This window comes from Ambystoma mexicanum, chromosome 4p (assembly GCF_040938575.1).
Source record: "Ambystoma mexicanum isolate Mex_15411 chromosome 4p, UKY_AmexF1_1, whole genome shotgun sequence".
Lineage (NCBI taxonomy): Eukaryota > Metazoa > Chordata > Amphibia > Caudata > Ambystomatidae > Ambystoma > Ambystoma mexicanum.
In genome coordinates, this window is record NC_090927.1 from 1,047,911,502 (window position 1) to 1,047,938,843 (window position 27,342).

The following is a 27,342-nucleotide window of genomic DNA, read 5'->3' on the forward strand; positions in this document are numbered from 1 at the left end:
GCCGTCAGTGTTAGACGATCCATGGCTGCGAGTACCGTTATACGCAGATTTGCGTGGTTGTAGAAGTCGGTTTTGCTCCGGATGTGCAGGCCTGTCTTCTGAACGTGCCCTTTGATGGCGCACTTTTGTTTGGCAGCAAGCCTGACGAGAGCCCTGAGAGGTTGCAGATGCGTCAACCTCCGCCTTTTCGTCCTAGGGGACAGCAGCGGAGGGGAGGTTATTTTCGATACTACTCCTCCTTTGGTAGAACGAGAGGGGCAGCCAGTCAAAGGGGCCAGTGAAAAAGTACCCGTGGTAGTTGGGGAAATTGCGTTGCCAAAGCCGCTCAGGCAGCTGACTCTTTGCCTTCAGACACTGCCGCAGCCGCTTCCAAACAGTCATGAGGCCATGTCATATAGTTCGCTGGTTGGGGGCAGACTGTCTCAGCATCTCAAAGAATGGTGGGCCATTACTTCAGATGCGTGGGTTCTGGATACAATAGCCCACGGCTACTGCCTTCCCTTCCTTCAGCAGCCTCACGACAATCCACGGGGGGGAAACTTTCTTTGAAGCTTCCGGATCTGCTCCTTGCACAGGAGATCTTGTCCCTGCTGCAGAAAGGCGCTATAGAACTGGTGCCTGTAGCGGAGAGGAACAAGAGATGGTATGCCCCTTTTTTGATCCCAAAGAAAGATGGGGGATTGAGACCCATCATGGACTTGCGTTGGTTGAACAAACTTCTCCGGAAGGACAAGTTCAAGATGGTCACTCTTTCTCAAGTATTCCAGGCCCTTCAACTTCAGGATTGGTTGGTGTCTCTGAACCTCAAGGATACTTACTTTCATGTGCCGATCCATCCAGCGCACAGACAGTACCTGAGGTTTGCGGTTGGCGACTCGCACTTTCAGTTTTGGGTCCTGCCGTTCGGATTGGCCTCCGCCCAGAGGGTCTTCACCAAGCTAATGGTGGTGGTGGCAGCGTACCGCAGGCGAGGGGGGATTCACGTCTACCCCTACCTGGACGACTGGCTGATCCGGGCGCGCTCTCCCGAGCAAGCGTAGGATCATCTCGGTTTCACCTGCTGCACCCTCCATAGGCTGGGCTTCTCCCTCAATTTCAAGAAGTCACATCTGACATTTTCCCAACAGCTCCAGTACATCGGGGCTGTGTTGGACACGTCCTTGGGGAAGTGTTCGCCTCCCACGGTAAGGGCTCATCACATTGTGCAGATGGTAGACAAATTTCAACATGCCCAGAGTCTCATGGCTTTTGAATTCTTAAGGTTACTCAGCCTCATGGCATCCTGCATTTTTCTGGTGCCAGAGGCCAGGCTGCGGATAAGATCCCTACAGTGAGTCCTCAAGATGCAGTGATCACAGTTCTCCGGCAAGATGTCGGATCCCGTTCAGATTCCACTCTCGGTCTCCCAGGATCTGCTGTGGTGGTCCAACGAAGGGAACCTGATGAGGGGGGAACAGTTTTGGCAACCGTGGCCAGAGGTGACTGTAGTGACGGATGCTTCCCTCACAGGATGGGGTGCTCATGCCAATGATTTGATAGCCAGCGGTCGTTGGTCTCCGTCTGAGTCCAAACTCCACATCAATCTGTTAGAGCTGAGGGCCATCAGGCTGACCCTGAGGCTTTTCTGCCTTCTGTACGGGGGAAGAGTGTCCTGATCATGACGGACAACACAGTGGCCATGCATTACGTCAACAAAAAAGGGGGTGTAGGGTCACTCCCGTTGTGCAGAGAGGCAATTCAGCTCTGGTTCTGGGCCATCCAGCAGGAAATTTCGATCTCGGCAGTTCATCTGGCTGGAGACGAGAATGCAGCGGCGGACGCTCTGAGCAAGCAGAGCACGGTCTCTCACGAGTGGGAGTTGGCTCGGGAAGATCTTCAAGTGATCTTCGCCCTTTGGGGTACCCCGCAAGTGGATCTCTTTGCCACCAGTGTCATCCGGAAGTGCGAGAGATTCTGCTGAAGGGAATTTCCTCCAAGAGGAGCTTTAGGAGACACGTTTGTGGTGGATTGGTCACTCCCACTGTCGTGCGTGTTTCCTCCAGTCCCCGTCATTCCTCAAGTGTTGCGGAGGTTACGGAGGTTCGTTTCCCACATGATCCTCATTGCTCCAGACTGGACCAGGAGAGCGTGGTACCCGGACCTTCTAGAACTGTCCATCTACCCTCCATGCCGTCTTCCCTACAGAGAGGATCTGCTCTTGCGCGAAGGGTGGGGGGGGCATTCAGGTTTTCCATCCAGAGGTCAAGATTCTCGACCTTCACACATGGTATCTGAAAGGTTGAGGTATAAGGATTGGGACCTCCCGGATGACGTGATGGAGGTGTTGCTTTTGGCCATGCGGCCTGCAACAAAATCCCTGTACCCTTGGCGTAAGTTCTGTGACTGTTACAGAGATCACAATGTTAATCCTTTTCAGTGCTCCATTCCTATGGTTTTGTCTTTCTTACTTTCTTTGGTCCACATGGGCCTTCAAGTGGGTACCATTAAAGGTTACCTGGCGGCACCGTCTATCTTTAAGCGCTCGTCTGAAGAATGTTCTTACTTTAAGATTCCTTTGATTTCTCCATTTTTTTTACAGGATTGACTAATGTATTCCCGCCGTCCCCTTTCCAGGTGCCGGTTTGGGATTTTAATTTGGTTTTGAAATTTCTCATGGGTGCTCCGTTTGAACCTTTGCACTCTTGTCCTTTCAGATTACTGTCCTTCAAAACTGTGTTCTTGGTTGAGGTTACTTCCGCTTGCAGAGTGTGTGAATTGCAGGCACTTTCATCTAAGCCACTCTTTACTGTGTTTCACAAGAACAGGGTTGTACTGCGAGTACGTCCCTCCTTTCTACCGAAGGTACTTTCTGAATATCATTTGAGTCAAAAGGTGGTTCTTCCATCTTTCTACCCTCCTCATCCTGGTAAGGAAGAGGAGCGACTCCATCGGTTGGATCCTAAGAGGGCTCTGAGCTTTTATATTTCTAGGATGTCCAGGGTCAGAGTGGACAATCAACTCTTTGTAGGATATGCTGCACACCGATTGGGCCAGGCTGTTACCTAACAGACCATGTCCAGGTGGATTATCCTCACCATTACCGAGTGTTACCGATTGGCGGGAAAGGACCCTCCTGAAGGGTTGCGAGCTCATTCCACTAGGGGCGTGGCTACTTCCACCGCCCTCCAGCGGGGGGTGGGGGAGGTTCCTATTAGGAATATTGGTGATGCCGCTACATGGGCTTCAATACATATTTTTGCTAAACATTATTCCCTGGATACAATCCATGGTCAGGATATGGCCTTTGGGAAGGTGGTTATTTAATCCGCAATCTAATTGGGTACTCTAAATTCTTTTCCCTCCTCCATTTACTGGTACTGCTTTGGGAGTCTGTCAAAGATGTGGAATACTTTGGAGGACACAATCCATTCGAAGAACAAGTTACTTACCAAACTGGTAACATTCTTTCGACTGGATGTTCCTCCAACGTATTGCACTCCAACGTATTCCACATCGCCCTCCCAGCCTGCCCCTCTGGAGAATTTCCTATGCGATTGCAGCTTCCGTTTCCGCAAGGCTAACTGCAGTCAAGCAGGCATGAGACTAGTGCCACACGTTCTGAGGGAAAAAACTTAAAGTGACGCTACGGGTGGCGCCGTGTGTCCTATTTATAACATCCGGTGACGTCGTCCTCGACGGAGGCCTTCGAGGGACATCGACCTATCGACGCCCTCTGCCAAAAAAGTTGCTGAAGTGCACAGCTATGGACATTACATGTCAAAGATGTGGAATACGTTGGAGGAACATCCAGTCGAAAGAACATTACCAGTTTGGTAAGTAACTTGTTCTTTTAAACCATCAAAGGTTAAAGATATTTACATTTTCACCTTTAGAATTTAGTTTATAGTGTGAGGCTCAGAATAGAAATTTGGACACGGGACAGGTTTGTTTTGGACATCCTGAAACAGACAGATCCTTAGTTTGTGGTTTAGCTCATCTGGCAGAAGAAAACATACAATTCCAATTAATTGAAAATTCATCTGTATGCCTGTCCTTTTAACGTGATGATTTTTTGTAACATACTCGCTCGTTAAACCGTTGACTGGCTAATTATCTGCAAAAGGCTAACTGTGATTGTTTTAGATAGTACAAGTTGTGGGAGCACTACAGGTGTGGGATTACTGCGCTAGATTGATTTTTCTTAAGGGTACCTTGCTGCGTGTGCTTGTGTCTCAAGGGCAGTGCCCCACTCCCCTGTACTGGAAAAGTAGGCAAAAGGTTGGAGACCTTGCACAGTCACACTGGGAAATAAGAGATGATTGAGAGGATGATCTCCGGAAACTGTGCGGCCGTCAGAATCCTCTCAAAGCCCTATCGGGTCGTTTCCTTTACTACTACTTTAACCAGCACATGGGGATCCGCCCTGGACTACTACCTAGGACTGTACAACCCTATCAACATGTAACTGTGCCTTGGAAAAGACCCATGAGGGTTGAAACAGACGTCGGCTATTCACATAAAACGCTTTTTGTTACATTTTCCCAAAAGAAAACCACCTTTCAACTCCTCAATCAAGAGATCATTATCTCTTTCTAACCCATGGGGACTGTGCAAGGTCTCGAACCCTTTGCCTGTGATCCTTTTAGAGCCTATTGTTGTTATCCCAACTTATAGATTTCATTATTGTGATACACAAGGAAGGTACTCACCTTGCTTATTAAAAGATGTCGCCTGTCTTGCTATATATCTATCATTTTTCTTGAACCATTTATCTGCAAAATATATATTGCACGTGGTCAGAATGGATGATCCTGTTTGACCATATTTGATCATATTAGCACAATACTTACACCCATCGCCCTTAAAAATGCAGTCCCCTACAGCATTTACAGAGGCACACCGTATCTTGCTCAGCCATTCATCTCGCCTGTCTTATCTATATTTTTCATTGTTTCTAGACTATTTGTCTGAAATTGCCGCCAATCAGAATGGATAGTCCTAACATAATGGTTTTGATCTAGTTTAACCAGTTTCCAATATTCCAGTTTATCTGACGTGTTGCTTCTGTACCTAACGGCGTTATGTGAGGTAAAACTTTCCAAAAAGGGTGTCTACCTTATATGGTCTTAGAGAAACAGTTATGAGAGGCCAGATTTGGGGGCGTGAAGAGGAGGAAGGAAGGAGTGTAATATAGTGGTTGGAGCTGGAGGAGGGAGAGATCAAAGCAGAACAGTGGCGAGGTTAGGTTTAGAAGGGAGGAAGGGAACACCAGTAAAGAGGTGAAGAGGAAGAGTGGGATTACGACAGGATGAAAAAGCTCACACAATCTTTGGCTAAGCCCAAGAGTCAGAGCTGTGAGGATATGAATAGCAGAGCAGAGCTTGCCTTTGAGGTCAGTGGGAAGCCATTAGGGAACCCCTTGAATTCTGCATATTGCTCTCGGTGGGGTGTGTGATAATAGGGACTGCAGCCTGAAAATCCACCTGTGACATACTGGCAACAAAGCTAATTGCGATCGGAACAGAGTTACAAAGCTTTGGAAGGCCAACCTTTGTCACAGTTCACCACAGAAAGTTCATGGACCCTAGGATTCTCTGGAACTTTTTATGAATTAATCAGTGTAAAACAATCCTAGCCACAAACTGTTGTGAACTTCTGTACTAGGGAAGTTGGACTCAGGTCGGAAGCCCCAGTTAGACTAATGTTTGAACTTCTCTCTCATTGGCTTGTTTCCCTTGACTCTTTCACTGGTAGACTGAAATGTAATCATTTTCTATTAAAACCATTCCGTATAGCTCTTAAAACCCAATCCCTGCGTTTTGTATAGTGAACTAAATGTACAACCCACTGTGAGAGGGCCAAGGATTTCACCCTGTCAATGACGGACTGGCAGAGCACTATTCCTACCACCCACCCCCCAATGAGTGCCATGAATGTGATTAGCGGTTTCACTTTCTGTCACCCTTTGCTTTCTATCATGTTTATGGCCAGTGTTTTTTTTTCTATTTCTGAACCACAACTCCCAGAATACATCTTTGACTCCTGTGAGCAACTAAGAAAACCCAGATCAGAGTCGGGGAAACAGAAACCAGAAGGTTGCCACTGACACCAATTTTGAACCTTAATTACAACCCAACAATTTCCAGCATGCCAATGAAGCAAACCACTCATCATGGCATACGAAAAACAAACTTTTAGTCCCACAACATATCAGAGAAACAGCAGAGAAGACATCTGAGACTTTTACAAAAACTCTGCTGAAAAAGGGGGGGGGGGGCTTAGAGGTTGTTTTTGTTTAAAGCCTTTCACCTGTGTAACCCAGCCACTGGGGGAAAGGCAGGCACAGATTGGGCCACAGTCGGGTGAACGCTGGCCCAAGTTGAAGCAGATGGCACACTTGTATACAAGGTATAAAAGGTAAGCAAGTGAAAGGCAGATTGTGAGGGGTAGGGGGTGAGGTTAGGAGACTTGAGAAACCAGAGGAAGCAAGGATGGTGGAACAGAGAGCTAAGGACTTGCTGGCAGACTTCGAGAAGACTAGAGGTGAGGTATTGGTAGTGCAAGAGAGTTCTACCAGTTTGAGAAAGTGAATCGATGAGTGAGGGTTTGTGAGAGTTAGTGTACTAGTGAGGAAAGGGTGGGAGAAGAAGTAGGGAAGGGAGGGGTGAGTGATATATATATATATATATATATATATATATATATATAGATCAGGCTTTTTGCCTTTAAAGCCAGCAAGCAAGAGTTTTAGACAGTCTTGTCTACCATTATACCCAGGATCAGGGTAACCTGGGCTACTGTGTAGGGGTCCCACAGGAGACGAGATGGAGGACGACCCTTAGAGTGACCCCACCTCAACCTACCCAGAATGCCAAACCAGTTATGACCATCTATTATTACAAAACATTGATCTTTCCTTGGAGTCTGCGCTGTTAGGTCATCTGTCATCTGAAGCGTACCACTTGGTGGGTTTGAGTTTTCTGTTCATCCCTCGATCTGTGATATATGTTGAACATTTCGATATGCAAGAAAATGACCTATGCCTGCGACTACTTCGGACTATGTCGAGAAGTATCGAGGAGACCATGGGTGACATTTTCAAGTTTCAAGCTCCAAGCAGGCATTACGTCACTTGCCTGTTCCTTTCTCCACATACACGGAGCACTGGCTAGTGGCAAGTGCACAGTTTGAGGCATGACTGATACTAAAGATGTCCTGTACGCTTGCAAAGCCCAGAGCGTGTGGGTCCCTGAGGTATAATGTCTACTGTCTGGCTCCTTTCATTCCGTGACTTGCACTCTATGAAGGTATGAGGTGGGTCTTTGCTCTTCTGGGACGGGATGCTTCTTACAACCACACAGAGGATGGACTCCTTGATCTTTAATGCAACACGTGACTGCATTCGGAGATGAAAATATAATATAGATCTTTGGTATGCTGTACCACTAGTTCGTTTTGTTTTTTACAGAGCGCACCTATAGTTGAAAGGCTCAAGAAAAGCGTACTGGACCCTTTTCTTTTTCCCAAGCCAAATATAGAATCAGCTGGGCCTGGACATCCAAGCACTGCCAATTTCCCAAGTCACACCCACGCGTAGACAGACACACACACACCACAAACACCCTGCCCCAGCCATCCTTACATGGCTCTGCAGCCATAGCACCTTAATGCAAGGTGGGACATTTCCAACTTAAAGACCTCACAAACCACCAGTTACCTTTCAACATGAACATTGCAAACCAAGGGTCAGCCCCGACCTGCCCTGCACCTTACATCTAATATAAATAGGGAGTGCATAGTGTTCATACCATTTCTACTCATCCCCCAACACTCCCCAGCCCGCCCCCATCTGTCCCGGCATCCCAATCCTACCTTTTTGGATGCAGCCAGAGTACCATTCGTTTTTTTTTTCCCCTTCCACCACTGCCTAAGCAGGGCATCCAAATGTGGTGACTCACTGTTCACTGCAACAATGTCTTCGTCGTCATCTGTTGTCCTGGCCATATCCGTTACCGTACCCATGTCTGCTGGCAGAGTTGTGTCCCAGCCGATGGAAGAGGTTGATATGGGGGCTACAGATAACGCTTCCTCTTCTTCGGCAGAGTCCGACCGGTGACCTGGGGGACCACAGGTACCGGTGCCAGAGGCATTTTCATCTGGATTTCTGACACCAAGATGTGGAGAGTCGACAGAATATCCAAGGAAATGTCTCTCGGCTCAGAAGGTAAAACAGGGACACACGGCCCTGCGCCGTCATCCTCCTCGTGGACCTATGCATAGACTCCCGATCTTCGTCGTCCGTGGACAAGGCCTCCATGGCTTGGGAGACAACCTGGGAGGGTTATTTCGGGGCCTACTTGCCCCCTCTTTTCCTCCTTGAGGGTTCTGAACCGGGACCTGTGCCAATATCGTCACCCCTTCTGGCGTATCTGCAGACTTGGCCAAAGTCTCTGCAGTGGTGGTGCGCCGTGGGGGCAGACACTTTCTGCACCGTGGGTGCCACCCTCATAGGATCAGCAACCTTAGCTGCTGTGGTAGTAGTAGCTGTCGATGAAGTCGCTGACAAGGTGTGTGCTGGTTGAGCCTCTGTCCACGGCTTCTCGGATTTCTCCTGTAGCTTAGCCGCTAGATGACTTCCTCTTTGAAAAGGAGCTTGATGGTAGGCTGGCAATGGAGGTGGAAGGTGATGCTGATCGCGTCCTATCCACTTTGGGACCAGCTTCCGTGGCGAACCAAATGGACTCGGACTTAGTAGATCTTGGGCCCACACGGATGAGGTGCACTCAGAGGACTTAGAAGACTGCTCCTCCGACCGGCCGGTCCTGGACGAGGCATGACCCTGCTTGGAACATGGGTCAGAGGCTTTGGTGTTATGCCATGCCGCCAGCCTACTATGCCTATCTGTCGTTTTCTCAGAGAAACTGGGGCATATCTCGCACTCTACCTCTTTATGGCTCGGATGTAGGCAGTAGAGGCATTGTAGGTGCTTGTCCTGCACAAACACATTCCGCAGCCCGCATTTGGTGCAGGGCCTGACTCCTCCTGCGTCCTGGTCGGAGGACGCGAAGTAGGCCCAAAATGGCCTTTGAGAATATTCAATTCCTCAGCGTGGAACTTCACCGACAACGGGTCCCCACTGTCGGCAGATAAAGAAAAGAGCACACAGGCCGTTTGAAAGAAAAAAGGAACTTTTCTAGATGAAAAACACGAAAAAACTTACAAATAGCTCGGAGAGCAACTCGAGGACTCCCAATACCGAAGTGTCCATTAAAAATCTGAAGATGGCGGCCAGGAGAGAGGCTTAGGGAGAGAGCACTGTCATTGGATGAGGGCAGTATTACCCAGAGGACAGTGATTGGTTTAGAGGAGAAATACAGTTTTAAAGTGAAACTGTTTTTTCTTTTACCAAGGATTCCCAGCCTGACAACATGGGATATTCATGAGCATGTGAATCCATGCCAGACCGCATACTGGAGAACAATAGTTACAGGTAAGTAATTTAAACCTTATTGCTATGTACCTCCCACAATCTGTTTAAAATGCTAATAAAAACTAAGGTCACTGGGAAATTGGAATAGTCTGGCCATCACAAATAAATGTTCCGAAATACCAAAGATGCCCTCATGTTGTGAAAATCATTCTTCTACAGACACATAATCGCAAATTTTTTAAACAACGAAGACGTTTTCAACCGCAGAAAAGCATAGTTTCTCCAATCTGCCTCACATCACGAATTTAACTAAAGCAGTCCCGCTATCCCATTAACCAGCCTGCTTCTCTTACTGGGTCCAAAATGACGACGGTTTGCAAATGTCCGATGCTTCCTTATGTAAGATCACCCTTCACCTAAGTGCCTTTCCTGGTTCTAGATTTTTAGTTGTATTAAACTACTGTCTGCACCGCTCCATCTGCACACAAAAAAAACAAGGCAACATTGAATTTTTCGCTGTGTTTTCAAGGAGGTAATTACAAAATGCAAATCTTCCGGAATGTAGATTGCGTTCTGATTAAGGTGTTGATGTAATAACACACAGCAGTTTGACACGTGAGGTACTGCAACTATTTCAGTGAGTGGTAGTGATGATCATAGCGCGAGAGTACGACCATTTCCGTATCCGTGTCCTGGCTCGAACTTGCCCAACCCTCATTGTAGCCACGGCCTCCCAATACGGCATCTCACTTTGACACATACCAGGTGCGCGCAGCGGCATAGCCAGTCCTTTCGTTTATCTGCGTGCTGTTACCCGTTATGCCACATCTATAATGTGGAAACAATAAAAATGCAAGCCCAAGATGCAAAGGAAAAAAACAAGACTGCTGTACTCCTGAACCCCGATATGCGGCACAAGAGTTCCTGCAAATGTAGGGGTTCTTTGCTAAAGCAGACTAAGTTAAAATGCCTGTTGCAGCCATAACAATCAACTGTCTTCTAGAACAAACGTAGGCGCTTCATTTCCCTGTCCTCTCTCCTGCCTGCGGCAATACAGCGGATGTGGAAAGTATTCTGCCCGTGTGCAGGGTGCACAATTTTCAAACCAGACGAGGCCTTGCCAAAGTTTTCACCACTGCAAGCCCAGACAGACCTCTTCGCCCGGCATAGTTGAATACCCCATTCTCGCCGTAAAACATGCACTTACCTTCGGAGAGGTCCTCTATGCACTCGAATGTGATTTCGAACTGGAAGGGGTTGTAAAAGGGAGACGGGTTGTCCAGGACCACTACATTGTTCACCTGCACCTTTGCCATATTTCACACACACAGTCTGTCTGTCGGGCGAGCCGGCGCTACCGCACCACAAATCGCAGGGAGGGTCGGCCAGTGCAGCCCGGCGCCAGCGATTGCATCCAGGCTGCAGAAACTTTCCTCCTCCCGGTCTCTTTATTTACACCACGAAGGATCCACGTTTGTCGCGCGCGCAGCTTCCCTGCTCCACACTTCTCCGAGCCATTCTGCCGAGCTACTGGCAGCCTCCTAGCTGATTGGGTTCCTACCGGGTGCAGCCCTCCTCCTGGAAGCCAAAGGCACATGGAATCAAGATGGGCATCGCCTGGCAGAATGTGCCGGGGCCTGTGGGAGGCAGTGCCACCTGCAGGATCTTCACTGCATGGCTCAGTCAGCAAAGGCATGCAGTAGTAGGCGCTCAGTGGTTGAACATGACAGGACTGGCGTAAAAAGGGCCAGGCACATAACCCATTGAGCGGAAAATGAGAATATAACGTATGCTTTGACCCATCGTGTGTGAAATACAGATTTTTTATAGTAAGGTACAGGAAAGTCATGATTCCATGTCAAGACCGAGGCTCGAACTATGCTCAACTTTTCACTTCTGTAGCTTTCTTTGAAGCTACTCATGGCATTTAACACGTTACCCACACATGCATATAATACGCGTTAATAAAACTTTCATATAAGGCTGACTATTAATAATGGTACGGGAAACTTTACAAATGCACGGTAACGTTGGTTTCTGATAGTTACACTTTTAACATCATTCGTCGTTTAAATGTTTGAAAGATGTTGCAGAAATCTCGAATTCTAGACCTACCTGCTTGTAGATTTTGACTTACTAGTCCTGTTTTTATCTTTGCATTCTGGGACTTGTAGATTTGTTCTACCCCACATAGAAAGAGTTTGCCCACTAAGTTAGGCAGCGGTACAAAAAATAGTATTCATGTTTTTTGGTATGACCTGCTTAAATTGAATCTGCATGCATTTTTCGAAAACTATCTTTTTAATGGACAGATCACGCAGAATCCAAGATGCACTAACTCTTATCTGACCCTATGGATCTGTAGATTTGTTGTGAAGTTTATACATTTTTTACACTGTTTGATAGTTTAATGACCAGGATTTAAAAAATATATTTTACCTGATAGTATTTATTGAATGTTGGTGTATATCTTAGTGTGGCGTTGACAACAAATAAAGATGGCGCATGTAGTTTTCTATATATTTGGATGGTTAGTCAGACACTTCTAACAAAAGTCCAATGTAGAGAGCAAAGATACAGACAGTGGAGACAGATAACATTCATGATGCCTTGGAGCTTACGTCCCATGCCGGGAGACTGCACAGGCTGTGCTAGATGCACACGCACACTGACTCTGAACACCAAGAGACTTGATCTGCTGTCTTTGTAAATAGTTTTATGTTCGATGCATAAGTTTACCCTGAATGTACCATGCAAATGGAGTCACATTGAAACAACTGTGGTCAGCCTTCTGGTTGTATCTTTGAGGTAAATAAACTTGCAACCCTCACAAGGTTCAGTGTCCTCTTTACGGCCCCACCATAATTGGCGACGGGAAGGAGACAGACCTGCAGAGGACAAGATGCAGGGTGTGGTACCGCATCCAGCCTTCCTACAATCACTAGGTCAGCCTGCTATACCATGGCCTCAATGGGAATCGCTGCTCGAGACATACCTGGAAGCAGTGGGAAGTGCCGGCTACACTGCAGTAAGGAAAAGAGCCATGCTGCTAAACGCTCTTGGTGTGAAAGAATTTTTGTTGGGGTGAAGCTGGAGATGGTAGTTCGATGATACAGATGACGTCTACAAAGAGGATGTGCAGGAGGATTGTTAAGCGGTTCTCCAGTATAGAGAACATAGTACTACATAGGATTCGATTCTACAGCAAGTAGCAAGAACCCTGGGAACCGGTGAATGATGACTATGTAACTAAGATGAGAGTTGACTGCGTTGTGCGTCTTTGGAGATACTGCGGAAGAAAGGATTTATGACATGTTGACGGTGCATACTAACAGGAAAGTGCAAGATCAATTCATACTGGAGAAAGAGCTTGTAAGAAGATTCAATTCAACACTACAGCTAAGTCAATGCCTAGTCTGGGATACTGAATGGAAACCCTTATTGATATATCTTTGTCCAGTTCATGAGTTCTGGATGACTACCCCTATATAACACCCCTCTCTTGGAATCCCCCTGACCCCACTGAGCCAATAAGTAGTTCTGTTTTGCAAGTTTAAAAGGTTTATTTGAGAATTTAAACAATATATATATATATCACACTTTATAATAAATTAATATCTGATAGTACACTTGGACATATGATGTTGATCAACAATGGGTAATCTGGCACTAGCACACTTCTTTACAATCAATGAGCAGTTAGTATAGGATGGATCAAGTAGCAAAAATACTTTCATGATTTCAAATGGATGCAATGTTGAATGAAAATGCAGTACAGAACTAACTAATATGGTTTCACAAGAATATCATATGTTCACTTTTCCCCTGGTGGCAATTCACCCCCCTCCCCTATGCAATGTAAGACATGGAAGTAGATGGAAAGAGGAGCACACAGTTCTCAGGAATGCAATCAAATACAATACGAAATTCAGTTCCCCCCCAGCAAGCTTAGAGAAAACCGGTATGAGTTTTAAAACACAGGCCCAAGTGCTTTGAATGTGGTGGCAATGAAGTGAGAAATATGCTGAAAATGCTTTTAATTCCCTTTAGGAGGTTCAGGGTGAGTGAGAGATACTAGGGATGAGTGCAGGCTCACTTTAGCAATGATTCAGAGATGGTGATTAAGAGGCAAACAAATTTTTAGCAAGGAAAGAAATGACTGCTGATGGTTACACGTGGCTGGATTTTTAACCAAATCGCAAATCGCGGTGAAATTCGCAAGTGCGTGAATCGTGATTGCGGAAAAAGTATAAGGAGTAGGAAGTCGGTTCTAGGCTTGTTGGAAAGGTAAGATTCTAAGCTTTCAGTGGAAGTTCCTAGCCCAAACGGTTCCAGAGATACGGACGATTAAATAAAGGTAGTTTTTCGGATTTAAAGTAAACTCAAAATGACAGGTGACAGCTTGCAGCTTCAGAATTGACAAGTGACAGTGGTGCAGCTTTACAAAATAACAAGTGACAACTTCTAGTAGGCAGTTCTGGTTAGATTAAAATAGTTTGGATTAGATTATTTTAACTAAGAGATTGGTTCTGCACAGTTCTGCTAGGTACTCACAATATATTTTTGAAATGGGCCTCGCCACGGATCTGGTCAGGTTTTGGACTGGACTCCGGTTCTGGTCTCGGCACTTCAGTGATCTGGGTCAGCTCTCTGGTTCTGCTAACAGCGGCCTGTGTCACTCTGGATCTCTGGCCTCTGGTTCTGGATACTGCTCTGCTTTCTCTGGGTACAGCACTGCTTCTGGATCTTTCTGGCGCAGGGTTTCAGGCCAGAATCAACAGCTCAGCCCGGCTGTGAATAGTCTGCAAATGATTTTGAGGATGCTGAGGCCTGCTGAGAAGAGTTCTCAGTTTGTGGGTTTAGGCCCTTGCTTTAAGTTCTGAAGTAAAGTTCTGGTCTTTGGAGATTGATGGATTTGAAGTCTGGATCTCTGGATGTGAAGTCGTCGGTCAGCATGCTCCGCAGCAAATGGAATTGAATGTCTCTACCTGTCCCAGCAGTCTCTCTTTATGTGTTTTAAAAATGGGTGTGTGCCTGGGCCTAGCTAAGCCTGCCCCTCTCTACTTGTCATTGGCCCAATTCTCCCCTCTCCCATGATTGGGGGAAGGAAATGTGAGTCAGAGTGATGCTGTAGGTTTTATGGGTCAGAGGATCCTCCCCTGGTCAGTTTGCCCACAAATCTATATTTGATTCAAATACATATTGCACAGATACAGTTGTTTAAAATTACATGCACCCATCACATATCACATGAGGTATACTCTGTTCAAACTCTGCTCTTCCTGGGGGCTTGCATTCAGAAATGGCAACATTTTGCACTTTTTAACTGGTTTTGCAATATCTGACATTTACCCAAATGTACACACATGTGCGCAAGGAGTGTGGACATTAATTGATGAAGTGTCAGATTTATAACATGCAGACATTTGGAGTGAAACCCTATTTTCCGCTAGCAACCCCCCAGATCATACCACCAGGTCCTAAAACCTCTTAAAATGTGGGCAGAAAAATCACAAGAATTATGGTATCATTTAGCTAATTTTGACAAGTCTGCACCATGAGTTAAACATCTTTCTTAAAATCATATTCTGGCCAACAGGGGTGTGTCTTCCCAGGTCACATGGTGGAGAAACCAGTCTATCCACTTTCTTTAAGCTCAGCCTGTCCTCAGAGGGGGCTGCCCCTCCCCGTTTCTGCCAAGAGGAAGCCACTTTTACGACGCCCCAATATAACTTCTGCCTGAGTCAAGGAAGGGCTTTGTTCAAAAGGAAGCCATTTACGATCCCCCCAATAAACCATCTGCCTGGGCCCAGGACAGGCCTTTGTTCAACTCCCTGTAGCTGCTCCACCCCTAATCTAATCAGAGAGGTGACAACTCCTTTTGGCAAGGGGAAGAGTGGCTGAGCAGGTTTTAACTCCTGTGGGGGTAGATGTCAGGCAGAATTCAGTTTCATTAAGCCAGGTTTCAGCTAAATGTCACTTTTTGTCCCCCAGTTTAAGTCTATTACGATTTTTACATACACATTAAATAATTACTTCCTTCAAGTCATTTCAGAGTATAGTTTTACATTGTATCCACCTCTTAGCAAGTCTTTCCTTGGTCTGGTTTTGTTTCATTTGTTCAGTTTTACACAAAAGTCTGGTGGTTTTAAAACGCCGGCTTTCTGATAGTGGTGAGTACTGGTAATGCAACAATTTTTGGGATTTAAGAAAATGAATTCCCCACAGTTCTAGGTTGCTTTTGGCAATCAGCATTGCCATTCCCAATGGTTTCAGGCTACTGTGTGGGTAGCCCAATGGTGGTTTTAGGCAGTGCCCTCCTGTGCTCACAACCTAGGCAAAATGGGTGGCAGCCTATTCTTCATGCATTTCCCTGTGCATTTTCTGGGAAGTTCTGGCCATCATGATGTTTTCCATGCCAGTACTGCACAGTTTTCCTATTCTGGCGTACATGTGGGCTTTTTGGCCATCTTGGATTTTCTAAGCCCACAGCACCAAATGTTGCAGCATGATAGCTCAAACGTGGGTCAGGACACCCAACAAAGCCCCCCCACGCGACTGCATTTTGAATTTGAGTCGATGGGGAGTCGGGTGCACAGAAGGTTATGACCCACGCACTGGTATGTCCGCATAATGTTCTTCCAATTTTGCAAATGGCACAGTTCAGCATCTTTTCCTCCATCCGGTACTGATCGATCGGTTCTCCTCGCCGGTCCTGATGGGAATATTGGGCGGTACCCCGGGCCCCTTGGGTCTCTGCTCCCGGTCTTCGGATCGTCCTCCTTGGCCAGTCGCCAGGTTTTCTTTCTCCTAGGACGACAAAGGAAAAGCGGCAATACCTATTCATGGACATTTCTCCCCCACCATTGATATAGTGGGGTGGCATATATATTTTAGAACTCAACAGATATGAACATGCACATTTTTTTAAATTAAGCGAGAGGAACACATAAACTTGAGAAACACAGAATTTGATAGGCTACATGTAGGATATTTTAGGGTTGGAACTGAATTACTCTGAAGCGGCCCCCTCTGGTATTGCAGAGGACTCCTCCAGTTGCTGCAGAGTGTGCCTGGGATGGCAACACTTCAACTGGTTTATGTGGACCCACTTGTCTTCCCCCTCTGCCAAACCGCCTTTGGGGATGCGGATCTTGTAGGCCACAGGGGAGATCTTGTCTATAATCTCAAAGAGTCCCTTCCATGTAGGCAAGAATTTTCGCTGTTTTGCCTGGTTTCTTTGGAAGTTGTATAAATAGACCCGATCACCTACCTGATATTCCTTCCTGGAAGTTTTCAGGTCATAGTGGGTCTTCATACTCTCGGCTGATCTTTCTAGATTCCGCTGAGCATAGGCAAAAGCATGTTGAAGGTGTTTCCTTAAATTCTCCACATACTCATGAGTTGTGGAGGCATTTATCAACGTTTGCTCTTGGGTTCTTTAGAGCAAATGCTGGGGAAGCACCATCTTGCGTCCAGTCATCAACTCAAATGGTGACATTTTGGTTGCAGACGAAGGGGTAGATCTGATGGCCATTAGGACCAGAGGTAATCGGATATCCCAACTTGGCCCAGAATCTGCCACAAACTTTTTTAAGATGCTCACAATTGTCCGGTTGTAACGTTCCACTGCTCCAGAAGAAGCTGGCCTGTAAGCAATATGTAGCTTTCTTTTGACCCCCAGTATCTCCCACATCTTTGTCATCACTTTACTGGTGAAGTGGCTACCTCTGTCTGACTCAATCCTTTGAGGTAGACCAAAACGGGAAAAGATGTGGTTAATCATCAGGGCAGCTGCTGTTTCTGCCTTGCAGTTTGGGGCTGGGAGACATTCCACCCACTTGGTAAACAAGCATGTAACAGTCAACATGTACTTGTTTCCCCTAGCAGAGCGAATCACGGGGGCCTACAAAGTCGATTTGCAAATCTGACCATGGCAGTGTCATCCCCCTCTTTTGGAGGGGTGCACGGTGTGTGAGGGATGATGGCTGAAATTGTGCACACACAAGACACCCCTTCAAGTATTGGTCAAGGACCTGCCCCATGTGTGGCCAGTATGCAACCTCTCTTAAGATTTCCAGTGTTGTGTGAAACCCCCTATGACCGGCGGTGGCCGCATCATGGGCGTGACTTAACATCAGGCTTCGGAATGAGGTAGGAACCACCCACTGATCGTGGCCAGCTTTGGATTTCCTTACCAGCAAACCGTCTTGGATTCGGAACATTTTTGGACATTTCATCAACACTCTTAGGTCCTCTTTCCCAATGTAATCGGTATCCGTCAGGGGAAAGTTCTCAGGGTCCTCAAGGTGTTGGTAAAACTTACCAATAATTGGATCCTCCTTCTGAGCTGTAATCAAATCAGCATCAGGGGTCTCCTTGCTCCATTCGGCAGTTGAAAGATCATTGTGAGCATTTGTCTGGGACCTAGTTATAGCAGTGACCTGGATTTCCCCCAACAGGGACTCCTATTTCTATTAGATCCCCTTGGATGGCCCCGGTTTTGGCCAGCTGATCAGCCAAGTCATTTCCAGTTTTGTCTGGTCCCTCTACTTTGGAATGACCCTTGATCTTTTTCCAGTAGATGGTCATCCCATTCGATGTGACCAGATCATCAATGTTTTGGATTAACTTCCCATGTTTCAGGGGTTTGTTATTAGCACATAACATGCCTCTGGTTTTCCAGTTGACCAGGTGCTCCACGAACCCGTTCCGTACATAATCCGAATCTGTGATTATGACCAGTTCGTGGAGTTGATGCTGGACAGCAGTGAGGATGGCCTGATGCACAGCCATCAATTCTGCCACCTGACTACTTCGGGGACCAATTTTGTATCCAGCGGAGGGTTCTGGGAACTCCTTCACCCATGCATTCCCTACGCCAGCCACCAGTTCTTTCTCCCCGTCGTTGTCAACATGGTAAGAGCATCCATCCACATAGACAGTGGGCATTCCCACACACTTGTCCTCTTCAAAGACTTTGTGTGGGGAATTGATTTTTAGACTTTCGTCCTCGAGACAGTTTTCTCTGGCACAATCATGCAAGTCAGCTAGACCTTGCGCGAGGGGACTCTTCTTGTTTTGGCCATATCTGACCTCCACAGGAAAGCCTTGCATTGACAGAATCCAGGAAGCAATTCGGGAATTACTCACATTTCCGGCCCGGATTCCGTCACTTTGGAGATATTGCAGAGGCTGGTGTGGAGTCTCCACTATGATGTGTTCCCCATGGATAAACGGGCGGTAATTCTTCAATGCCCACACCATTGCCAGGAGTGCCTTCTCACAATCGTTGAATTTTTCCTCCACAGAGGATAAAGTTTTGCTCGCATAGGAGATTACTTTATTGACCTTGTCATGCTTTTGGTATAATACTGCCGTCAAGCACGTATTAGAGGACCCTGTCTCCAGGAAGAACTCCTTGTTTCTGACAGGGTAAGCTAGGCAAGGCGCTTGTGAGAGGCTTCTTTTGAGTTGTCTTGCCGCCTCGGATTGTTCTGGACCCCATTCCCACTTGACCCCCCCCCTTCAAGAGATGAATCAGGGGTCTAGTGAGCTCTGCGTAGCCTTCAATGAACTTTCTGCTGTAATTAGTCAGTCCAAGGGAGGCTCCTTAGTTCCCGCAGAGTTGTGGGGTCTTTAAGTTTCTGAAATGCTTCCACTTTCTTTTCCTGGGGACAGAGACCCTGAGGAGTAATCTCATGTCCCAAGAAATTAACACGGGTTCTACACCACTGTGCTTTCTGAAAGGAAAGTTTTGCTCCGGCGGCCCTCAACTGGGTCAGAACATAACGGATTTCCGCCATGTGTTCCTCCACAGATGAACTTTTGATGAGGACATCATCTACATAAGCCAGGTTACCCCTTGCACCCAGGTCGGGCATGGCCTTGTGTAGGAAAATGTTGAATTCATTGCCGGAGTTGAGGTATCCGAAGGGAGTCTGGGTCCATGTGTACTGCTGGCCCCCAAAGGTAAAAGCCAGCTTGTATTGGTCCTCCCTACTGACAGGCACAGTCCAGTATCCATTGGTCAGGTCGATTGCAGTGAATACCTGTGACCCCTGGATCTGGGCCAGCCCTTGGTCAATGTAGGGCAGAGGCCATCGGGAAGTATGGACCCGTTTGTTGAGCTCCCTGAGGTCGGCGCAGAGTCTCCACTGGCCGTTTGGCTTCAATATTCCCAGCACCGGATTATTGAAGGTGCTGTGTATTGGACAAATTATTCCCCAGGACTCAAGGTTCTTAATTATTTCAGTAAGGGACTCCATGGATGCGAGAGGCAAACGATATTGCTTCACAAACACTGGAGTCATTCCAGGGTCCGTGGGAATTGTTGTGGAGTGGATGTCGGTGCGACCACAGTCATATGAGTCTACCGCAAAGAGATCTTGGAAATCCAAGAAAACTTGTTTCAACTTTTGCTTCTGTTCCAGAGTCACACAGGCATCAGCTAGGTTGACCCTCTCTTCCACCATCTGCCTGAAGCCTGGAAAGACTTCTGGTTTGGCTATCTCAGCGGCCTCCTCCAGCTGGGTGGAGAAGTCCCTGGTCAGAGTGCTGATTTGGACTGGAGGCCTCAGGTGGGAAAGGCAACCCTCATGGACCTGGAAAATCACCTCATCCCTCCTTAAGTCACAAGTCACATCTTCCTTACCATAAGGGCAAGCAGTGTACACCAGGAAGTTCCCCCCATGCCGGGTGAAAATCCTGTCTGGTGTTGTATTGTCCTCACTGTCAAAACAGTCCTTGGGGATTGGTCCTAACAGTTCATTTCCTAAATCAATGGAGAAATGTCGGTCATCAATCGCCATTCGAATAATGGTGCCTGCGGCTAGAGTAATACTCTTTAAGTCGCTGTTATCCACCTCTATTGGAATGGTGTCATGTTCTATGTTGACTAATGGTGTTGGGTTTACCCCCAACCCTTGCTGTTGGAGAGAAGCATTTAGATGTATATAAGCATCAGGGTTTTGCAAATATTGTCCTCTTTTAACTTTCACTTCCAGGGAGAATTGTCGGGTCCTTTCTGGGATGGTGACTCCCTCTTTGATCTGAATTTCAACTGCATAAGGTAGCAATTGAGCCGACCTAAATGCTTTTTCTGGATCATCAAAGCCCATGGGATTATCCGCTAATCGGGACCAAGCTTTGAAGTTTATTAGGTCCAAACTAATGGCAAAGCGATTGAGAATGTCACTGCCTAAGTAAAAGGCGGCAGTGACGTCTCGCACTACCCAACAATTATGGACTATGCTCTTGTTGCCAATAGAGATTTTGAGCATACACCTGCTTGGCAGGAGATGTTTGGAATTAGGTGCTTCCAGGTCCATTTCCCATTTGTCTATCAGTTTAAATGTGGGAATGGCTGGATCTTTTGGGAGTTGGCGGAACATGGCTTCGCTGATGAAGCTCTTACCGTTGTTCACGCACACTCGAGCGAGAACAGAGTCCTTCCCATCATTTAACTGAACAGGGATGAACAACTGCTCTCCAATTTGCTGAATATCAGCCAGGCTCTGAGCTGATTTCACATCTTTCTGAACTATAGGAGTGGGAGTTTCTGATTGTGGATTAGTAAAGAATTTCAGGGTGTTTCCTTCCAGTGTAGAATACCACCTTAAACTGGAAGGAAGGTTGATTTTCATAAATAGAGAGGACCCCCCATCACCAGTCTGTTGTCCTACTGCTATTACTGTCACGTCTGGAATCTGGTTGTTCTGGAAGTGAAATTCTACTTGGTCAGATTTTTGTTCAACCATGTGGCAGGTGCCGTTTAAACTAATATGGTTGACGCTCTGTTTTAATTTTATTGGTCGGCTAGTCTGGGTCCAGAGGACCTTGCTTACACAATCTATTAGGGGTGACAACCTTCTCAGGAGGTCATTCCCTAGTAAACAAGGGGTGCCCTCTGGAGTCACTACTATGACCGGGTGTTTCACCTTGTGTCGCCCAATTTTAATGTCCAAGTCTGCAGTCCCCTCAACGGGAATTTCCTTCCCGTCAAAGTTCTGCAGTTGTCCAGGAAGAGAGGTGAGAGGAATACGGTAATTCTCCCCCCTTCCTGCATTTAGTTCCTCAAAGGCCCTTTTGGACAGAAGGGCAGCTTGGGATCCAGTGTCCACCAGTGCCAAAATTGTACCCTGCCCCTGTACTTGTACCGGGGCATAGTATCTTCCCTCCTTCTCCTCAAGGGGGCACAGATAATGCACATTTTTGGACAACTGGTGGGCTAATTTTCTGGTTTTGGACATTGCTAGCGAAGAGATTTTGGCAGAATTCTGTGGAGAGCCTTGGGAATCTGAAAGAAAAAGTTGGCAACTGGAGATCAGAGCCATTGTGGGTTCCCCTGGTTCTGGGCCGCCCCGCCCTTTTTGGAGGCAGTCATCAGGATGGGTTTGAACCAGGGGATTTCGGTATTGTGGGTTCTTGGATGAGATGATGGGCGGCGGTAGCTCAGTCTCCATATCTCCCCAGTCTGAATTGGCATCCCATGGGACCCATTTTTCCTTGGGAGGAGTTCCCCCATCTCTAAAGGAGAAGATCCTTTCCCCAGGATCCTCTGAGGAGCCCTCTCCCTCAAATTGGAAGACCTGTACCTCCTCCACAAAGTGGGTCTGTTTGGGTCCTTTGTTTCTCCTACCCCCCCTCTGCTCCTTGGGAGGCAGGCTTTCAGGGGCAGGAGATTTTGTTTCCGGTTCCTGGTTTTCCAGGGGCTGTTTACAAGTTGGGAAGGAAGCTTCCTCCAAGGCTTTACACCCCCCTTTCCCTTGTGCCTCCTCCCTGGGAACCGGTGTGTTATCGGGGTGCTGACCCCGTCATTGTTCTGGAGCACCAGGTCCCGAGTTTGGGGCATTCTGCGGTGGCATGCTCATCTGAGGGTTCTGTTGAGCCCTCAGTATGTGACCCAGATCTCGTGCCATATTTTGGACCTGGCGCTCAAGTTGTGAAACCCGCTCAGGCTGATACGGGGCTCTATTTTCTCCCCTGGGCTGATCCCGGGAAGGGTAGCTATCCCTTCTCTGGTAGTACCCCTGGTTGGGAAGATTTTGGTACCCCTCCACCCTTGGCCTCCCCTCTCCCGGATTAGGTTGTCTGGGCTCAGGGAATTGGGGAAAGAAGGATGGATGATTTTGGGGCTGGAAATTGGGTGGATACCTGGGGAAAAAGTTCTGCCCAGGATTTGGAGAATTTCTGCCCTCCTGGGGGAAGTTAGGAGGTAAGTTCCCCGGGTCAGGTGCTTGGCTGGATCCCCCCCCTTGGGCTGGAGGAGTCCACACATAACCCAGGATTGGTCGGTTTCCCTTGTAGCGGGGACTTACATAGTCAAGGGAGCGGGGGACCCCATTTGTGGGACTACCTCCTCGACTCCCTGTCTGTGACTGGCCCGAGGGCCTTCTGGGCTGTGAATTATTTGGTGCAGGCAGGTTTTTAGGCCCCCCCATCTCCAAATCTAAAACGGGGGCAACCTTTACCTCTGCCACCTTGGCAGCAGCAGGGGTGCTGTTGGTTTTGGGGTTTTTCGGCGCGTTATTTTTATTTTCGATAGGCTTCTGCACCTCATAGATCCGGGTAGCCTGTTCAATGTCCCAGTCTAAAGATCTTTTCTCATGAAAATCTCTCACGAGCTGGGTCATTATATATTTAGGGAGAACATGGAAAAATATATTGACAAACTCTTTGCTGTCTGTGCGCACCCTTCTGGTGGTCTGCGCAAAAGCACGCTTTAATTCTTGCACAAACTCTTGTGGGGCCTGATCCTCCCCACATTGCAAATTGTAGGCTGCCTTGCGAGCCTCTTGAGGATTTCTGTGAACAGAAAAATGTTTCAAGATGGCCGCCTTATAGGTGGACCATCTTAAATGATGTTGGTCCTCCAGCCCCGCAAAGAAACTGGAGTATTCTGGGGAGAATGTCCGTTTGACGTACTGGATGCAGCTACTGCTGTCCTTCAAATGGAAAGTCTCCATCATTTGCTCATAGAGCTCCAAGTGTTCCCAAACGGAATACTTGGCGTTCTTATGATAAGGCGTGATGACACTCCTTATTGCCTTTATTTGCGTCAATGGGTCCTTGAGCAAGGCCCTTTTTGCCTTATTGGCCTTTTTGGTTCGGGTAACCCTGGTCCATTCATCCTCTGACTCAGAGGCACTGCTCCCAGAGGTTCCTGTCTGATCTTCCAGGTTTTCCCGGATTCTGCGAGCCTGGGAATGGCTGGCAGAATGTGGGGACCTGGTCTCCTGTGTCCTGAGCCGTTCAGAGGAGTCTTCAGATTCCTCCTTGCTGCCAGGATTTGATGGGTACCCCCCCACTGACCTAACTGGGCAGAAGTTTTCAGGATGCCCTTAATGGGCCTACTCTCCTGGGGTTCCCCACTAAATTGCACTGTGCTTGGGTGCCCATACTCGGATGCCCGCCCATCCATTCCTGGGAGGTACTGGCCTATGACCCCATACTTCTGGTTGGATAGTAATCTGCCATCCCTGTGGCCCGGTGCTCATGTGCGCGAGGGGACATGGGGGTGGCAGAGTCCAGGGACTGAGAGATATGAAGGCCTCTGGTACTAGGGCTCCTGAGGTTATGCTCAGGGGTCTCCCTCTCCCAGCAAACCTGGTCTCTATCCTCCCCTGCTCCCTGTTGCAATGCAAGAGCCTGCGCTTTCAGTTCCTCAGTTAAGGCCTTACTAGACTCTATCAGTCTCTCCTGCATCGCTACCTGTTGTTGGAGCCTATCATTGTGCTGACAGAGAGCCTCATTTTCTCTCTGTGCCTCCTGATTGGTCCTGGAGTACTGGGCCAGTCTTTGCTGCAGGAGGGTTACCTCCTGAGTCCCTTCCCTACTGGCCTGCTCCTTTCTTGCCAGAGCCTCCTCCACCCTCCTGGTGTGCTCTAACAAGTTCTGGTGTTCTTTTTGGAGGTCACCCAGTCCCTGGAGGGCCAGGTGATTTTCTTCCATTTTCCTTTTTAAATGGCAGACTTCCTGGCCTAAGGTGTCCCTTTCCTGACTAAGAGTCTGCATCTGTGCCGCCAGGTCGTCCCTTTGCCTTTAGAAGGCACCAGCTCTCTGGCGCTCCTGATCAAATTCTGCCTGGGTATCCAGGTCTTTCAGAATCAATTTATTGCTTTCTGCCTTTTTCCCTATCTAGGTGGCTTTGCACGGTGACTACCTGCTCAGCACATACCCTATCAAAATCTAATTGTTGCTCCAGCTTTTTCTGGCTCTGTAGTAGGGAGTCCAAACCTTCTTGGTACTCCTTTTGCAAGGCCAGAAATCTGGTATCCTGGTCAGCCTTTTCCTGTTGCAGGATGTCCATATCCTCTTTTATTTTAATGATATACTGCCTACTATCATTTTCTAACTCCTGGCTCCTCTGCAGCCTCTGCTCAGAAGAGACCAGGTCAGATTGGACCTTCTCTAACGCCACCTGTCGCCTATTTGCCAGATCTTGGCTTTCAGTACATTTATCCTGCATGTCTCCCATATATAGGTACAGGTATGCTGCTATCCTGGCAATCTTATTGTGTTCATCTTTGGCTTTAGGAGCCATATATAGTTCACTCAGGGCCACATGTAATGGACCCTGATCTCTCCATATGTCTGACCCTGTTTCAGTGACCTGTTGCGCGATGGCCTGCAACCAGACCGTTTGGTCCTGGTGAGTCCACTCACCTCTCACAAATAGCTTATGTAAGAGGTGCTCCCTCGCTATTTTCATGTCTACCAAGGTCGTCATTCTAGAGATTGATCTCTGTCCTGACTTACAGAAATTAGTATTTTATTTTTTGCAAAACAGACCTTTTCCTTAGAGTGTCCCTTTGAAGAGTGCTTTACAGCGTAAAACAGCGTGGTGATCCGACCGGATGTATGTATCCCGTCAGTTAGCACACTGTATTAAGCTTCACAAGTGATAGATCTAACCCAGACGTCCGGCTCGAGCCCCCACTTTGTAAGAAGATTCAATTCAACACTACAGCTAAGTCAATGCCTAGTCTGGGATACTGAATGGAAACCCTTATTGATATATCTTTATGTCCAGTTCATGAGTTCTGGATGACTACCCCTATATAACACCCCTGACCCCACTGAGCCAAGAAGTAGTTCTGTTTTGCAAGTTTAAAAGGTTTATTTGAGAATTTAAACAATATATATATATCACACTTTATAATAAATTAATATCTGATAGTACACTTAGACATATGATGTTGATCAACAATGGGTAATCTGGCACTAGCACACTTCTTTACAATCAATGAGGAGTTAGTATAGGATGGATCAAGTAGCAAAAATACTTTTATGATTTCAAATGGATGCAATGTTGAATGAAAATGCAGTACAGAACTAACTAATATGGTTTCACAAGATATCATATGTTCACTTTTCCCCTGGTGGCAATTCACCCCCCTCCCCTATGCAATGTAAGACATGGAAGTAGATGGAAAGAGGAGCACACAGTTCTCAGGAATGCAATCAAATACAATACGAAATTCAGTTCCCCCCCCAGCAAGCTTAGAGAAAACCGGTATGAGTTTTAAAACACAGGCCCAAGTGCTTTGAATGTGGTGGCAATTAAGTGAGAAATATGCTGAAAATGCTTTTAATTCCTTTTAGGAGGTTCAGGGTGAGTGAGAGATACTAGGGATGAGTGCAGGCTCACTTTAGCAATGATTCAGAGATGGTGATTAAGAGGCAAACGAATTTTTAGCAAGGAAAGAAATGACTGCTGATGGTTACACGTGGCTGGATTTTTAACCAAATCGCAAATCGCGGTAAAATTCGCAAGTGCGTGAATCGTGATTGCGGGAAAAGTATAAGGAGTAGGAAGTCGGTTCCAGGCTCGTTGGAAAGGTAAGATTCCAGGCTTTCAGGGGAAAGTTAAACCAAGTTCCTAGCCCAAACGGTTCCAGAGATACGGACGATTAAATAAAGGTAGTTTTTCGGATTTAAAGTAAACTCAAAATGACAGGTGACAGCTTGCAGCTTCAGAATTGACAAGTGACAGTGGTGCAGCTTTACAAAATAACAAGTGACAACTTCTAGTAGGCAGTTCTGGTTAGATTAAAATAGTTTGGATTAGATTATTTTAACTAAGAGATTGGTTCTGCACAGTTCTGCTAGGTACTCGCAATATATTTTTGAAATAGGCCTCGCCACGGATCTGGTCAGGTTTTGGACTGGACTCCGGTTCTGGTCTCCGCACTTCAGTCATCTAGGTCAGCTCTCTGGTTCTGCTAACATCGGTCTGGGTCACTCTGGATCTCTGGCCTCTGGTTCTGGATACTGCTCTGCTTTCTCTGGGTACAGCACCGCTTCTGGATCTTTCTGGCGCAGGGTTTCAGGCCAGAATCAACAGCTCAGCCCGGCTGTGAATAGTCTGCAAATGATTTTGAGGATGCTGAGGCCTGCTGAGAAGAGTTCTCAGTTTGTGGGTTTAGGCCCTTGCTTTAAGTTCTGAAGTAAAGTTCTGGTCTGTGGAGATTGATGGATTTGAAGTCTGGATCTCTGGATGTGAAGTCGTCGGTCAGCATGCTCCGCAGCAAATGGAATTGAATGTCTCTACCTGTCCCAGCAGTCTCTTTTTATGTGTTTTGAAAATGGGTGTGTGCCTGGGCCTAGCTAAGCCTGCCCCTCTCTACTTGTCATTGGCCCACTTCTCCCCTCTCCCATGATTGGGGGAAGGAAATGTGAGTCAGAGTGATGCTGTAGGTTTTATGGGTCAGAGGATCCTCCCCTGGTCAGTTTGCCCACAAATCTATATTTGATTCAAATACATATTGCACAGATACACAGTTGTTTAAAATTACATGCACCCATCACATATCACATGAGGTATACTTTGTTCAAACTCTGCTCTTCCTGGGGGCTTGCATTCAGAAATGGCAACATTTTGCACTTTCTAACTGGTTTTGCAATATCGGACATTTACCCAAATTTACACA

At 47.1% G+C, this 27,342-nt stretch overlaps 2 protein-coding genes across 4 annotated transcripts in view; one reads left to right on the top strand and one right to left on the bottom strand.

The window, feature by feature from the left end:
* The window catches only part of ASF1A (anti-silencing function 1A histone chaperone), a 92,278-nt gene extending 81,301 nt beyond the window's left edge, over positions 1-10,977 (bottom strand). The window contains exons 1-2 of one of the 2 annotated variants that reach the window (XM_069606616.1): positions 10,617-10,977; positions 4,689-4,751 (exon numbers count right to left, since the gene is read on the bottom strand). In XM_069606616.1, the coding sequence (XP_069462717.1) occupies positions 4,689-4,751; positions 10,617-10,725 (172 nt within the window). In that variant the 5' untranslated portion in view covers positions 10,726-10,977. The remainder of the gene's footprint in view (positions 1-4,688; positions 4,752-10,616) is intronic. The other variant, XM_069606617.1, reaches the window with a different exon arrangement.
* MCM9 (minichromosome maintenance 9 homologous recombination repair factor) overlaps positions 1-27,342 on the top strand; it is a 907,286-nt gene that overhangs the window by 720,861 nt on the left and 159,083 nt on the right. The gene's annotated exons all lie outside the window — the stretch shown is intronic.